Below are 15,464 nucleotides of genomic sequence, written 5' to 3'. Positions count from 1 at the left end.
CTCATGCACATTCATGGAGGAGCTGTGGAAGAGGCAGAAGAGAAAGCGGGAGGGGAGAAATCTGAGTCTCTTCTAACAGCCTGGAGTATCTTACTGTTCTGCAAACTTCTTATTCTTTATTATCCATAATTTGCTTTATAGCAAACCTAGGTGCTTCTGTTGCGAGCCACAATCCAGAGTGCCACAGCCGTGTAAGCACAGGATAAAAAGGCTGCACAAGACTGAAGTGATCGAGGAATATTCTTTTTCTGATATTCTCAAGCTAGGAATCAAACGCAAGTCAAAAACGGCGTGCTGAATATATCTACCTTTAGGCATGCGCTTAACTGTAAGTATATGAGTAATCCCAATGGTTTCAGTTTTGGGGATTTTAATAGTTGTATGGTTTTCATAACTACAGGAAAAACCCTTTCCAACAAACTGCCAGTGTGACTCCCTGTTGTACTACACCACAATTACTGGAACATATTTGGTATTTCTCAAGAGGTTCAGATAATGAAGAATCCTCCAAATTTTCTATTAGCCCAAACATAGGAATTCTGCATCAGGGAGTTAACAGCAGAACAGACAATGTATGTTAGGTATTGCAAAAGAGAGAGAAAGAGAGACAGAAATATTTATAAAATTTAAAGCTTTTTTTTTTTAAGTGAGGTTGTTCGAGAGCCCAGACTGCAGCCCAACAAACGCTACTGCACAAGCATGCTCAGTTATTTAAAGATCTTTCTTTTACTCCTTTATACGAGACAACATTTCTTCATATTTACACGCCACAGTGTTTTCCCAAATCTGAACAAGATTAATAATAAACAGACAAACACACAAGAAACCACCCTATTTTATTTTTTGATGTGCTATTGGTTTAACATTGAAGCCCAAACTCCTAAAAAACCCCACATCAGTAGTAACACAAGGAAATTTTTTTAAAAATAGCAAGGAAAGGTGCAATATTGTGGTTGCTTCAAGGGTTTTGTTTGTTGTTTTTTTTCTTCTTGGCAAACAGCCAATTCTTTTACTTCTTATGACTAAAAATAAGCCAAAAAAATAAAAAAAAGATAGCCCTTCCTAACACAGAAAGCCATCAAAATTTGCCACATCAGAAATAATCTAAATAAAAACGCAAACAAGCACAAGCCAGTGCCACAACACTAAGGACCAGGCTGGCCACCAGCTGGGTGGGCCCAAGGACACTGCGTGTTTTGGGTAGCAGAGGCTTTGTCCTTTGCAGTCATTGCCACGTTACAGCTCCAGAAACATGAGCCAGCCTATACGTGAGGTTATGGGACACAGCAGTATTTGAATCAACCAGAGTCAGAATTCACCTGTAGGAAAACAGTCTGTATAAAGTAGCAAAAAGGGCTGGGATCTTCCATCGTATCTCCTCTCATTCAAGTGCAGGAGACAGACCAGCGTCTGCCAAAGGACCGGCTGGTGTTCAAGTGCCGGGGTTAGCCAGAGCACCCACGTGGTGACCTGCATCCCATGGTGACACAGTCTACGGTGCAAGCTAAATGCAGAACAACAAATTGCCTTTTTCCTTTAAATACATAATCTAATTTCTTTGTGGCATTCTTTCCACTAAGTTAGAATAGAGAAGAAAATTGTTCTCCAGCAATGCTGCCTCATGCAAGGCTGCTGCCAGCAACTTCCACCAGCGCAGGAGCAGTGAAAGACACCAGCCAAATTCTGATCTCTGGGCGTTCTCCCTCTTCCCCACAACACGGGCCCTCGCTCTCTCTGCGTTGCATTGCTTTTGAAGCACAGCTGCCTGCTCAGCTGGGATCCCCCCCCATCCAGAGCAGGATGAGGAGCCATCCCCAGCTGCCTCAGTGGGACACCATGGCGTGTTCCACAGCTCACATCTCTGCTGGGACACCCGATTCTTGCAGGAACAGGAGAGGGCGGCGAGCAGCAATCAGTTGTGCAACTTAAGTCTACTCTGCATCACTTTCAGGGAACCTCTTCACACTATGCCCGTGTGGTTGACACCCTTCGCTTCACCAGTTTCGAGCATTTGCTTCAACAACAGTCATTTTCTGGAAACATCTGCAGGGGTTTTGCGACCTGCCCATCAGCCCACTGCAGATGTGGATGCACACCCACATCCCACGCAAGCGGCCACAGTCCAGCCTCCCCAGCAGAAGATCTCTTCAGAAAGGTTTGACTTGAACACTGCTGTGGAAGATTGCCCTGCCCTGCTCACCCTACACTGACACACACCAGACCTGTCCGCAGCCAGCAGAGAGCTATAGGGTTACTTTTCTGATGGGTTGGTGGGTAAAATCAGTTCCTGAGAGTCCTTTGCTAAGTAGGCAGCAGGACAAGGAGCCAGAAACAGAGGGAGAGCAAAACCCATCAGATCAGCCCTCATCTGGTGCAGCTGTGGGCACAGCCACAGGACTGTGCCAGGCAGACAGGAGGCAAAAAACAGAGTTTCATAGGCTGAGCACAAGGTAACAGCAGCCCCAAACCGACCAGGATTCATCCCAACGCTCCCTTCTAGAGAACTGGCGTTTAACATATGCCGATCTGCAGACTGCATTTAAGCCAGGGGCTGGTGGGTGTTTTTCCAACACGGCAACGTAGAATTAGAAAACCATCAGAAGAAAACAAACCTGTTAGGATATGCCAATAAAGAAAATATGCCAATAAAAGAAAATAGAGTCAAGCCAGCAGCAGACAGTAAGAAAGACAGAAGAGCAGATAAATACCCTCTAACAAGAGCACCAACCGCCTTCAGCTTCCCAAAGCAGTAGGACAATTCCACCGCATGTCTGCCTTGCCGTCGCCTCACCAGGTCCCACCACGAGCCGAGCAGTGGCCGAGGCCGGGCTCCAGGCACACTGCCCCACAGGCATGCTGTGTCCTGCCCCTTCCTCCCCTGCCTGCTGCCCTCCCTACAGGCACGACTGACCCGGGGAGCTCTGCCAACACGCTCCAGGGTTGGGGTTATATTCTTCATAACTGGCAAGGAACCAAATCAGCAAAGATTCAAGGTAGGAAAAACCAGTAAAGAGTCTTCCACCTTGGGAGGAAAACCTGCCTGTAGGTATTCCCTCAAACCAAAACACTCTCCAGCTTCCCAAGCTCCAAGGTAGGAAAGATGCTGTGGGAAGGGAAGCAAGGCTGCTGAAGTGACTCCACCGACAATTTCACAGGCTACAGATACTAGGAAGAAAACAGGAGAAAAGGAAGGCAGAGAAAATAGTGTCACAAGGTTAGCTACATACAATAATACTCTCATGTAATGTAGGATTATTTCCTACTATTATTAATTTTCAGCTGCCTAATTGATTCAAGTACTCAAATACCATGGTGAAGGGTGACTCTCTACCTGGCTGGGGCAGCTCCAACAGCAGCAGCTGCTCTCCTGGCTGGAAGGTCACTGGGAACAGACAGTTTCCCTGCGGTCCCACAGTGGGGCTAGTTTTCCTTCAACCCATCATCATCTGTCCATAAATTAAAAATTAAAGTTCTTGATTTCCACCTCAAGATAAACTTTCATTAGGTAGTTTGAGGTTTGCTAGGAGACAAGCTGCATGTGTCAGCTGGGATACCCATCATCCCCGGTGCTCAGACAAATACACACGGTGGAAGAGGCCGTAGGATGCACAGCCAGACGACACCATTCTCCAAATGAAGTCTGCAGAACCAATATTGCATTTTTTTAGAGATTAATTTAAAGGGAGTTTTCCAACGGCACTCTGAGTAATAGCACAAAGAAACAATTTTGCTTCCTTTTTCCTCAACATCACTGGACAGAAAGCTTTGAGCAGCCCCTGGTCTGGAGGCAGCCAGGACCTCCCAAGCCCTTGGAGACAACAGTTTCTCTAACTGCCTTTTTGTTTGCTCAGGTTTTGCCCTGCGTTGGCTTTGCTTGGGCCGGTCAGACAGCAGCAGGTTTTAAGCCACCGGTCTGATGTCTTCAGCTGGGCCACTGACAGCTACGACACACAGAACATTTCTTGGATGGCCGTCTGGGGGGATACAAAAACCTCATTTACAACTTGGCATCTCAAGGAGGACAGGGTGGTTCAGCAGCAGGTGACAAATTAAAAGCTCATTTTTCTATGCATTTTCTTTGGAGCCACATTTTGAATACAGACCCTCTAGCAAGGAGGAAAAACCATAGCCGAGAAAGCTCTTTATGAAAATATGCATTTGGTGTTTGGGTGAACTGTCAGAGCTCCCCACAAACTCTGCTCGCTAGCAGCCCTTTCACCAAAGCGGTATCTTTCTGCCAATTGCCTTCTCCCCCCGGGTCCCTGGAGCAGCAGCTCCGCTGCAGCCAGGGATGCCCGGCTGCGCAGCCTGGCAGCTCTGCAGGCAGGGCTCTGCAGGCAGGGCCTGGCAGCTCCCCGCTCCGCAGCACCCCTCGGTGCGCTGGAAACCAGTCACACCACGGCTCTGCCAAGCATCTTTCAGGGGTGTCTTTTTTCAGACCCTCACCTTTAAGTTCGGGTTTGTTATTCAATCTACTCATATCGAGAAGAGTAAAAACAGAAGCTCTGCCGAGTGTTTACTTAAGACCAAAAATAGTAATCAAAATAAACCAAATAGGAGCTTTAAAATAAATCTCACTTATCTGTTACCAAGCAGGAAAGAAAATATCCTTGAAATGAAGGCAATCAAATCATTGGACTTGTAGATGAGCATTAGGTGAGACTCCACACAAGACCTGAAGACAAGCACTCACAGTTTGATTTTAAAATGGCTCATAATATATCATACCATATTCCTAAAGGGCGCTCAGAATAAGACTGAAAGTACTTCTTTAACTTTAAAAAAAATCACGTCAAGGTAACAACTTTCTCACCCAGAGTCACGTATTACATTCCCTACAAAGTATCACTGCCAGAAACACACCATTTTTGCCATACAAATCTAGCATAAACATAAATAAGGTGCAATTCACACACAGCCCTCCTTCTCTACTTCTCCATCCCAGTATTTTCAATACTCTGCCACATCCCACATGCCCTCTGGGGGAACAGTCTGGTCAGTAAAAGCAAAGAAATTATGAAGGGCAAGGCATGCCATTTTCCTAGAAATAAAGGAGGCCATGAGCAAATTACCCAACTGAAATGCATCCACAGAATCCAGCAATAATTATTATACAAGCTTGGCATTACTATGTAATCCAGAATATCTTTACCCATGTGAGTAATTTAACAAAGCAAGAGAAATTTAAGTAAAAGCTTGAGTAAGTAAATTAAAGCAAAGCTGCATTTACCTACCAAGCAAAATAGCCAGAAGGCTGCTGCTTTTTCCAAAGCAGAAGGCAGACTTGTGCATCACAAAAAATTCCTTGCATTTTGCAACCATGTTAGTTGGTCTAACAAAAGATACTACCTATTCCTCTAGACCTTCTCTTTCACGTACACATGAATACACATCATATATTGTATGTATTGGCGTACATTCACATAAGAAGTGTTGAAAGCCTACTTTTTCAATTACCACGCTGACCTCCTCTTCAGTCCAAAACCCTGAACAATCAGGAGTCCTCACATGCCAAGTTCAGTTGCTGCCATGATCATAAAATAGTTGAAATCTCCAGAATTAATGACTGCAATCACAGTTGTCCTCAAATTTCTCTATATTGAACAGAAAAAAACCAGAAACCACAACAAATACTCTCCTCCAGACAGGACAGCACTCTCACTGTCTATTAAAGGCAGAAAGGCTACTTTGTTTAGCTGTTTTATATTTCTAGTGTTTTCTTTTCTGCTTACGCTTAATTATACCCTTTTCCATGGAGTTGGAGTCACTTTTCAGATCTGTTCCTTCTCTCATTCTTTAAACTAAAAGTTAAAGATAATATAGATGCACCTCCAGGTAAGTAAACCTCTGTGCCAAAACTTTTCATCTCATCATCAAGCATCCTCCACACTCAAATGCCAGCAAAAGATTTCCTCGTTTCCCCATTTTATTTCCATCTTTCTCTGTTTAGCGTTTCTGCTTCCCCGACTATTAAGTTCATGCTTCTACCATGTGTTTTCTCTACCTCCTTTTAGCTTTCCAGTTTTAGGGAGAGGTGATTGAAAGGACGCAGAACCACAGTCAATTTTGCTCATGTAAATCTGTAACCCACTTACATTAACAGATTGTTAAACACAACCCAGGTCTCCCAGGTTTCCCACAGTGCTATTGGGGAGCTCCCACAGCACTGCTGCACCCTCTGCACCTTGAGGCTTCCCAATGGTCTCCTGAAAATACCCCCTAGCAGCAATCTCACAGAGCCAGCAGGAGACGCTCTCTACAGCGTTGGATGCCAAATGACTATTCCCATCATATCTCTTTACTTCTCTTGCTCTTTCAACTGCAACGTAGGAGACAAGAATACAAGCCCATCCCCATTAAGGCCAGTAAGAAACACTACCACCAAAACAAGACAGAGGTTTCACCTCGTGGCTGATATAAGCCTGGGGCTAGTCACAGTCCTCCAGCATCTACAGGAATCTTGATTAATACCATTAGTTCTCTAGCAGATTCAGGGAGCTTGGACTTATACTCTTGGCTTACACTTAACATTCAATCTAGCTCCAATTAGCATCAAGGGAAAAATTGCACTCACCCTAAAAATCATGTCCATCTGAACATGAGGAAGAACTTCTTCCCTCTGAGGGTGACTGAGCCCTGGCACAGGCTGCCCAGGGAGGTGGTGGAGTCTCCTTCTCTGGAGATATTCAAGACCCACGTGGACAAGGTCCTGTGCAGCCTGCTCTGGGTGACCCTGCTTCGGCAAGGGGGTTGGATTAGATAACCCACAGAGGCCCCTTCCAACCGCTACCATTCTGTGATTCTATAATAGTGAGTCCTAGGTGTTCACCCAGTGAAGGACTTCATCTCTGCTTGCACCAAACACCCTCTTTTCAAAGGGCACGGCAAGTCTGTCTTTGTTAGCATTACCTTGATTACCACTCAGTCCCCCACCATGTGAAGCAAGCTCCAGCAATCACCAGGTGGAGGCCTGGCCAAGCTGCCACAGGCCTTGCCCAGAAGAACCTCATCTCAGCAAGGTGAGGATCATCATGAAATCAGCAGAGCTGCTAATTTAAGCACCAATCTTGTTGGAGGTTGCCTGGAGCCTCACCCCCATGTCTAAATTTCCTGTAAGCAAATGCTACGTAAACCCAGTAACAGCTTTTGTGAGTCCAATCAATGGAGTGCTTAAACTCGTACAGTCAGCCAACAACCAAGGGAAGCGTATATTTTAATGGTAGATGTGGAAACAGAGGAATTTTGATTAGCCTTGGGACTGGAGGGGGTAAAAATACTGGTTTAGGATTTTCCCAGGATATGCATATTAAGAACTTGTCTTTTTGCCCTCTGTGTAATTTTTTTTAATATTTGGAAAGCAGAATTAGGCCACATTTGACCAAACCTCCAGAGCCTAGCAGGAGCCAACAGAGCATGGAGCACAGCGACTTGCTAACTCTTGTACTTTTACCCATAACAGGATTTCACTAGTAAGGCATTTTCTGTAGCACTATCAGAGGCTTAAACCGTTTCTCTACAAGCAGGGACCTTTCCCTCCGCTTCGCTTTAAAACCTGAATGCATTGTTTACTTTCTCTAACATGAACTGGAAATAACTTCCGCATAAAGAAACTCCAACTGTTACACTTCTGAAGCAGCCTTCGTTATCAGTACCAGACTCAAGGAGAACACGACTGAGGGCGATGCTACAAAGAGAGCTGAGATCAACCCCACTAGAAATTGCCCAGGAGAACACGCAGGTAGGGTGGGTTTAAATGAGACCACGACTGAGTTTATTTCACCCCCAGCGTACCCAAGCGAGCCCTTTAAATCTCCTGAGTGGCCTTTATCCAGCAAAGGAAACACTCCTCTGCCACAAAGGCTGCCTTACATTTGTACTTGCCACTCCGTGGTAGCAATAAGTCCTTTACTGTTTGTTCAGCTCTTTAAAGTCCTGTAAAGCATTCACCATTCACCTGTCACACTGCACAAACTGAGCCCTTTGAAATGAAAATCTGAAAGTAAATGTGTTAGTCAATGGCTGCTGCTGCAACAAGCGTGCCTGACACCAGCGCGAGCCTTCAGGCAGGTAATTCACTTCAACACGAGACCGGCAAACAACAGTATGTTTTATTTAATTAGGATGAACAGAAGAGATAAACCTCACAGCAGGGCATGTAATGACAACATTTCAAAAATAATTCATGCCCAGGTAACAAAAGGGCAAATTTCAATTACACAAAAAGCTAAAAAGTTGACTTTATACATCCAAGGGGGAAAAGAAAAAAAATTAATAATTGTACTGCATATGATTAACAAGTGGCATTTACCAGCTCTGCAAATTGGTCTTTCTGTTGCCTAATCTGTGGCTAGAAAGGAAAAGGTTTTCTTTCCAAGCAAATGCAAACAATAAAATGAAGCTACTTATCGCTAGATTCAGATGGGTATTGCAGTGCTATCCAAAATAAGTCATACAGTGGAAAGCTAATGCTGTACACCAACTCACTGTACCACAACGAGATTTGTGAGCCTGTTCCGAACGGCATCACCCAGTTTCGAACCCCATCGGGTCCCTTTGTTTGCACTTTAGAAAACAAACTATTGCAAGAGGTCGAAGCTCAAGCCTTCTGTAGCTGGAAATGTCATGAGAGACCATTTACTGTCTGCACATCCTCCTACTCCCTAGAATAAAGTGACTCCGATAAAGCACCATAATTCACTGCTGCACAAATATGTACATCTACATGTTGTCAAGAAGATGTGCTACTTAAAACTCGCATCACCTTATTTGTCTAAGAGAACAAGGAACCAGCTTCTCTGCATTTACTAATGGACATCAGGAAAGAAAATGTACAAGAATCTACTTCTGGGCTCTGAAGGTACGTTGAGTAACTGCACGCACTACAGAGAGTTCAGAGCTGGTCCTCACTTGGCTCCGGCTCCTGCCTGCACCCTCCGAGTCCACGTCCACCAGCGTGCACACCAGACCCAGACCCTCCCCTCCACCACCATTTGTCAGCCAAGATTTAGCAGGAGTCTGTAATAGGTTTTATATTATTAGTATTTCATTACTCCAGCGCATTTACTAGGATACAAGGGAACATAATAGCCATCCTTTTTCAGAGGCGTTTAAGGAGAATACTGATGGAGTGATGCGGGGTTGATGTAGGCATTTTTATAAGACAGTTCAATTACTGTGGGTAATTAATAATCTTTTGTTTAAGAGAATATTATAATACATGAAGATATTTGTTATCAGGTAGAGACTGCAGACTAGCACATGAGACCAAGAGATTATTTCTTTTTTTTAAAAAAAGATGTTGCTTGCATTTTTCAAATGTTGCAATGATCTAAAACTGATTTCACAAAGTAGTATTGGGAGGGAAGATAAAAATTAACTAGTTCAGTAAAAATAACCGAGTAAACAATTAAGAGCACATTTATCAAAATAGAAGTAAATATTATTTCTACAGGATGAGAAAGTATCATCATTCACAGAGCCAGCAGGTGAGGCAGGTTTTTAAAAACATTTACCATAATAACTGATCATTGGGTGCCACCCCAAGCACTTCACTCAGTTAATTTCACCAGGATGAAACCACTTACCCAGGTTTAACCTAGAAGTTAATTTGGCACCAAACAATAGATAAAAACCAAGCCAAAGCCCCATCTATGATAAGACAATCTGTATTTACACAAGCTTAATGCATCTACAAAACATCATTTTTATATCCAATTCAGAGGATGGCATGAACATCTGCTTTCACTTCAAGACATTAATTTTCAATTATTGAAGAAAAACAAAATAAATCCTGACAAATTACTGGTAACTGTGGAATCTTTTGTTACTCTATTAGTTTATAATAGTAATTTAGAAATCCTACAATTAACGTCCTAACAAGAGCTCTCCGATTATTTTTTTGCACGTGTCATCTGAAGCAATTCATCAGTGAATGATGTTCTTTAACTTGCACTGACTGTACACAAATATTTCTGAAGAAAAAAAACAGGAGGTGTTCTCTGAGAGCCACTACCTTTACATGGCAGTTGTTTCTCATCAACGGCTTTAGACATAGCATCACTAAAAATATGAGATTTCCATTTTCCCCCATTCATATTTAAACCTTTTGCATTACCTTTCCCACTCTTTTCATTTTTTGGCCACGTTTGTTCATTGTATTTGCCGAGACCAATGGGAACAGGCCACAATTAAAAGGTGTTTGCACACAGGTAGGAGTTTCAATCAGTAAAACCAGTTAAATACCATGCAGATCCCGACCAGGAAAGCATACCGGAGGGAAAGAAAGGCAGGAAAACGGGACTTGTGGAGTTCAGGGGATAACGCTGCTAGGCTTGTAGCAAAATACCCAGGCAAAAATTAAAAACTGCAGGCTAATCCCTGAGGGCAGAGCTCGATATACTGCATGGATTCAAACGCTCTCAGGGCACCAGCCCCACAACGAAACACCAACATCTCCAATTATTCGTAATCCCCAAAAAGCTACACTTGATAAAGAACAATCAAGAGCATAATCTTATTTGATATGAGTTTTATCAATTTTAGCTGTGCTTTCACTGTATCAATAAAATTCCACCGAAACTTGAATGAACTGTAAAATTAAAGGATAATCGCACAAGTCTCTTGTATTTGGCAATTATGATTATACTTGTCAAAATTTAATTTGTAGAATGTACTGTTCCAGTACCTTCAGCTTCTTCGCTATCAGCTGGGAAAAAAGGAAAATTATATCTTTAAGACAAGTATGAAAGACATTGTTACTTCCACAGTCAACTCTGTAACTGAGCTCCGACATTGTATAATTGACTTTGCAAGCAGAACAACAGCAATATAACAAAGAAAATGTCAGTGTTTTCACAGCGCTAATCTATAGCACTAGGAGGGCCTCCTGCTGTCAGCCAGAGCTGACAATACAATAGCTTTCAAAGGGATATTACCATCACGCTTTTATTCTTGACATCAATCAAGACAAAGAGAATCCTTTTCACAAGACATTCAAAATCAAACCTTTGTATGAGAGGATAGGTAAAACAGCATTCCTTTAAAGAAGATCATTCATAGCAATCAACTAATTGGAACTCAGCAAATGGTTGAAGTATTTTTATTTACTTTGCAGATAACGAAGTAGCAAGCAACCCCCCTTTTCTCTTCTTGACTGACACAAATGAGGCAGGTAGGGTGTGAATCAAAAGTTTCTATCAGCATTTTTTGCCAACTGAAAGCAAAAAAATATGACAGCAATTCTGCAACTTCAAGTAGGATAACAAATCTAGACTTAATTAGTGCATTCTTTTGCAAAACAGTTTGATTACCGACTAAGCATGTTTATGCACAAAATACCCTTGCAAGCTGACAGCAATTTGCAGAACTGTCGAATTCAGCAACCAAAGCGCATCTGATGCTTAAAACCTTGTGCCAATGTGAGCCCAGTCCCCACAAACTGCAGTCGAGTAATTCCTCGATCACAATTACATGGGACTGGAAACCCACGAGTTAGTGTTACCAGCATCTCAGCACCTTACTTCACAGAACCACTTCCACAGGCCCCGAGCTGTAGCATGGGAAGCTACAGTTTAATCAAGAGGAATGATGAACCTTCATCATCCGCAGCCCCCCCAGCAGATGGGGTGCCAGCCACTCCCCGGCATGGTAGCACCAAACAAACTTTTAAGGACATTGCTGTTGACATCACTCCCCATCACTTGTAACAGGGGACAGATAGTGTGCTTTGATGTTCACAACTGTGTTACGGTTCTGGGGTTCAGGACCACGTGGCTTTAACGACACTGAGTAAGATACAACTCTTCCTTACAGACAACGGATAAGGAGACGAGGTTACAGGCAGCAGCACAAAAGCAGGGTCTGTGCCAAGGAAAATTACTTTCACGGGCTTCATCTGTGATGTGAAGTAAAGCTTCAAACAGGCCAGTGCTTTACTCCATCACCGCTACCACCACTCTGTCACCAAAGCGTTTATTTTGTAAGCCAACAAAGACTCGACCCCTCCTACTTTTACTCCGTCCTCATTGATCTGAAACACTCTTCCTTTAACCCAAGTAGAACTTTGTCCCCAGCCACGAGGTTAGTATCTTCAAGTTTGCACAAACTAATGGTCAAAACAAATCAGTGTATTATATTGCTAATCATAAATCCCACATCAGGGGAAAGTCCGCAGCTACTGCTGGAGTTGCAGCTGCAGGAATTACTACAAGTTTCTGCCAGGCTGAACCTGGGACCTGACAACACAGCACAGGGGCCACACGACCTGCAGCTTTGCTGGCATCCAGGTTTGGCTTGCAACCACTCCATTTTAAATAACGTGCACCTAAGAGTTGTCAACATTTGATACTTCTGTCAAAGTCAGTCACTTCTTGAAAGTCAGCATCGCTCCCAGTCAAGTGCGGGCAGCTTGCCTTTTGCATGCAGAATAGTCCCTTTCATCACAGGCACACACTGATTCTATTTTAGTGCGTAATCTTTCTGAATGAAAAAGGATGCACAAATCTCAGTCGTTGTTAATAAATACGCAAAGTAAAATAAATATATGGAAAAGAAAAAAATGGTAAATTATTTTAAGTCCTAAACGCTACACATATATCCACATAATTTATGCTTGTTTTCTTCTCAGTTGAACTGGGAAACCTGTGACCTCAGAGTGCCTTTATTTATTACATCTCAATTATTTCCATGGAAACATGTACTGTGGCAATCTACTGGGTTGCCAGGTCCCTACACCACAAAATGTATATGACGGACTTTTTACAAGGAGACAATATGGATGAATATAAAGAAAGGAAGAAATTCTTTATCCTACATACACATATGAGTTGCCTCCTATTATCCAAAATTTCACCCAGATTCAGCTCATTCCTCAGACTCCCTGTTAGGCAGCTCGTGCTAAGACCTGTAATTTACAGCCAGTTTATGCTGAAGCTGAGAACACATTTTTTTTGTGCCTAGAGACTCCAGAAATATTTAGAATCTTTAAAAACTGGGCTTCACCCAGCTCACTGTTGCAAAGCCCTTCTAGATATTTCTACATAACAGGGATAATGTTTCTTTATTACGACTTGCCAGTAAGTTACTAGCTTCGATTCATAAAAATGCTCTCATAAATAGTGATCAGATCTGTATTAGAACTAGGATCAAAATTTCGTTACAAAGTATCAACCCCTTGGAAGAGATCTTGCCACCTAAAAAGCAACGAGGTAGAAAACAAATGACTAACAAATGGTAAACATTTAACGTTATTATGGCACGAGATGTCAATGTTTACTAACTGAGCTTCTAGAGCAAATAAGGTTTTCACTGACATAGAACTGTTTCCTGAGCATTAAATGTGGCACTTTAGCATAGAAAAATATTTTAAACTCCAGACGCCTGGCCACTAAACGTGATCCCCCCCATCCGAGGGAAGTCATGACCCGAGGCCTGCACCACTGTTCTCAAACTGCAATCCTTTTAGTTTCAAACAACAGATTTCAGAGCATCCCCTAGAAATAGCTCTAGCTCTGCCCTTTCTTCTGCCCACGGACTGTAACATTCATCTGCCAATTACTGAAGTGGCTCCTTTAGCAGAGATCGTCCGGGATTGCGGAGGGTCACAACGCCACGCTGCAAACCTGCCCCATAGCACAATGCTGAAAGGTACTGTTAGTCGGGGGGTGGGGGGGGAAATGGTTCAGAGTTTTGTATAAAGATGAAGGACTGACTTTACAAAAACTTCATAAACATTTGAAGCACGTACCACTTACATTGCAATCATCTGCTAAACAGTGGATATTCCGCAATTAATTCACAATGGCCCTGGATGGGGTTTCAATTCCTTCTCTAGTTGGTCGGTTAACTGCACGCTAATTTTGTCCACCCATGTGTTATTTAATTATGAGCGCTTTAGACTTTTTGTTTCATCTTTTGGGCATCCAAAGTTATGATCTTTTTGTGCTTCTGCAACAAAGCCCCCAGACCACTGAGTTTGCGACTTCTGCTTTGTGCAGAGGACAATAAAACCTTACCCAACATCAGCTAACCTCCTCGTGGCTGGGAGTGAAAGGCTTCAGAAATCACGCCTTCCCCTCTCGCACCAATTCACTTAAAAGTCAAAAAGCTGGTGAGGCGTGCAATACGGCGCAGGGCTAGTCCCGGCCCTCCCTTTACGTTTCGCCAGCAGCTGTTTTCTTACGGAGGTAAACAGGAGGTTTTAAACACCCCTCTGATGGGGATGGTGAAGAATATGTGAAGTTTAATGTTTAAGCTTTATTAAGGCAGCTCTTGCTAAATTTGGCTATTGTTTCTCCAAGCCCGAGCAAGTTCTCAACCCCTACCTATCAAATCGGTTTTAATTCTCCTCTTCTTTCACCACCCTTACGCGCATTGGACAGCGGGAGGAAACAGACGGCGCTACCATTCCAAATCATAACGAAACATTAATTTCCAGCTAACGGGGCTAAAAAACCACGCGTGTCCTCCATTCCTCCTTTCCCCAGCCCCGCTGATGCTCCACCGCACCCGAGCATCACCACGAAACTTTCCTCCCTCCCCGCCTCAACGATGCCGCCGGCTCCTTTCATCAATTATCGCGACACGTGTCGCCAGCGAGTCTCGGCCGACACCGCGGTACCCGCAAATACAAGCACACGCATCCTCGGAACGGACGGCGGGCGGGCATTCGCCCCGCGTGGGGAGCGAGCCCGCGCGCCCGCCCGCCGTCCATTCCGGGGGGGGCTCCGCCACCACCAGCCCGTGCCGGGGGGGGGATTTGCAATCCCCGCCAAGCCGGGCCCCGGCCCTGATTGGCCGCGTCGCGGCGGCGGAGGCGGCGGCTGCCCGGGGCCGGCGGAGGATGCCTTACCTTTCACCGAGCGGGGCTTGGCTTGCTTCCTCCTGGACATGTCCGGGCGCCGGGGCTGGTCCTCCTCCTCCTCCGCGTCTTCCTCCCGTCCCTGCCTTCCCTTCCTCTCCCTGCTTTCTTTCTTCCCCCCACCCCCACCCCCCTCCCCCCCAACCTCCAAACTTTGCGAGGCGAAGCGGCAGCAGCAGCAGCGGGATCGATTATTTGATTTTCTCACTTCTATTGCCTGTTGCAATGCGGCAAGTTCAACTCCTCTTTCCACCCCCTCAGACACCTTCCCCCCGGGGAAAAAAAAAAAATAAAAAAATAAAATCACAGGCGCAACAGTTGCAATTTTTTCTCTTATTTTTTTTTTTTCTTATTCCCCTCCCTCGGATGTGCAAATATTACCGACGCAAAGCGAGCCCGGCCCGCGCCCCCACCCGCCTTTTTGTTCTCTTTAAAGTTTGCAGGCGCCCTGCGGCTCTCAGTCCGGCTCGCACTTTCGGAATAATAAAAAAGAAAAAAAAAAAAAAAAGCCAAAAAAAAAAAGCCGAGCCCTGCGCGGGGTCCGTGGGTGTGGGGTGGGGGAGGGCGCGGGGAGAACTGAGTGCCTAAGCCCACGACGAGCACCGGC

General features: G+C 44.4%; 1 protein-coding gene across 2 annotated transcripts in view; it reads right to left on the bottom strand.

Annotated features, from left to right (window-relative positions):
• Window positions 1-14,947, bottom strand: part of ZNF423 (zinc finger protein 423) — a 235,714-nt gene extending 220,767 nt beyond the window's left edge. For both annotated transcript variants that reach the window (XM_075434002.1, XM_075434004.1), the window contains exon 1: window positions 14,849-14,947. In XM_075434002.1, coding sequence (XP_075290117.1) covers window positions 14,849-14,888 — 40 coding nt within the window. In that variant the 5' untranslated portion in view covers window positions 14,889-14,947. The remainder of the gene's footprint in view (window positions 1-14,848) is intronic.
• Between the last annotated feature and the right edge of the window lie 517 nt (window positions 14,948-15,464).

The sequence above is a fragment of the Opisthocomus hoazin genome, chromosome 12, assembly GCF_030867145.1.
Source record: "Opisthocomus hoazin isolate bOpiHoa1 chromosome 12, bOpiHoa1.hap1, whole genome shotgun sequence".
In the NCBI taxonomy this organism is placed as follows: Eukaryota; Metazoa; Chordata; class Aves; order Opisthocomiformes; family Opisthocomidae; genus Opisthocomus; species Opisthocomus hoazin.
The sequence above is the reverse complement of the archived record's forward strand: the minus strand, read 5'-3'. Positions and strand labels throughout refer to the sequence as shown.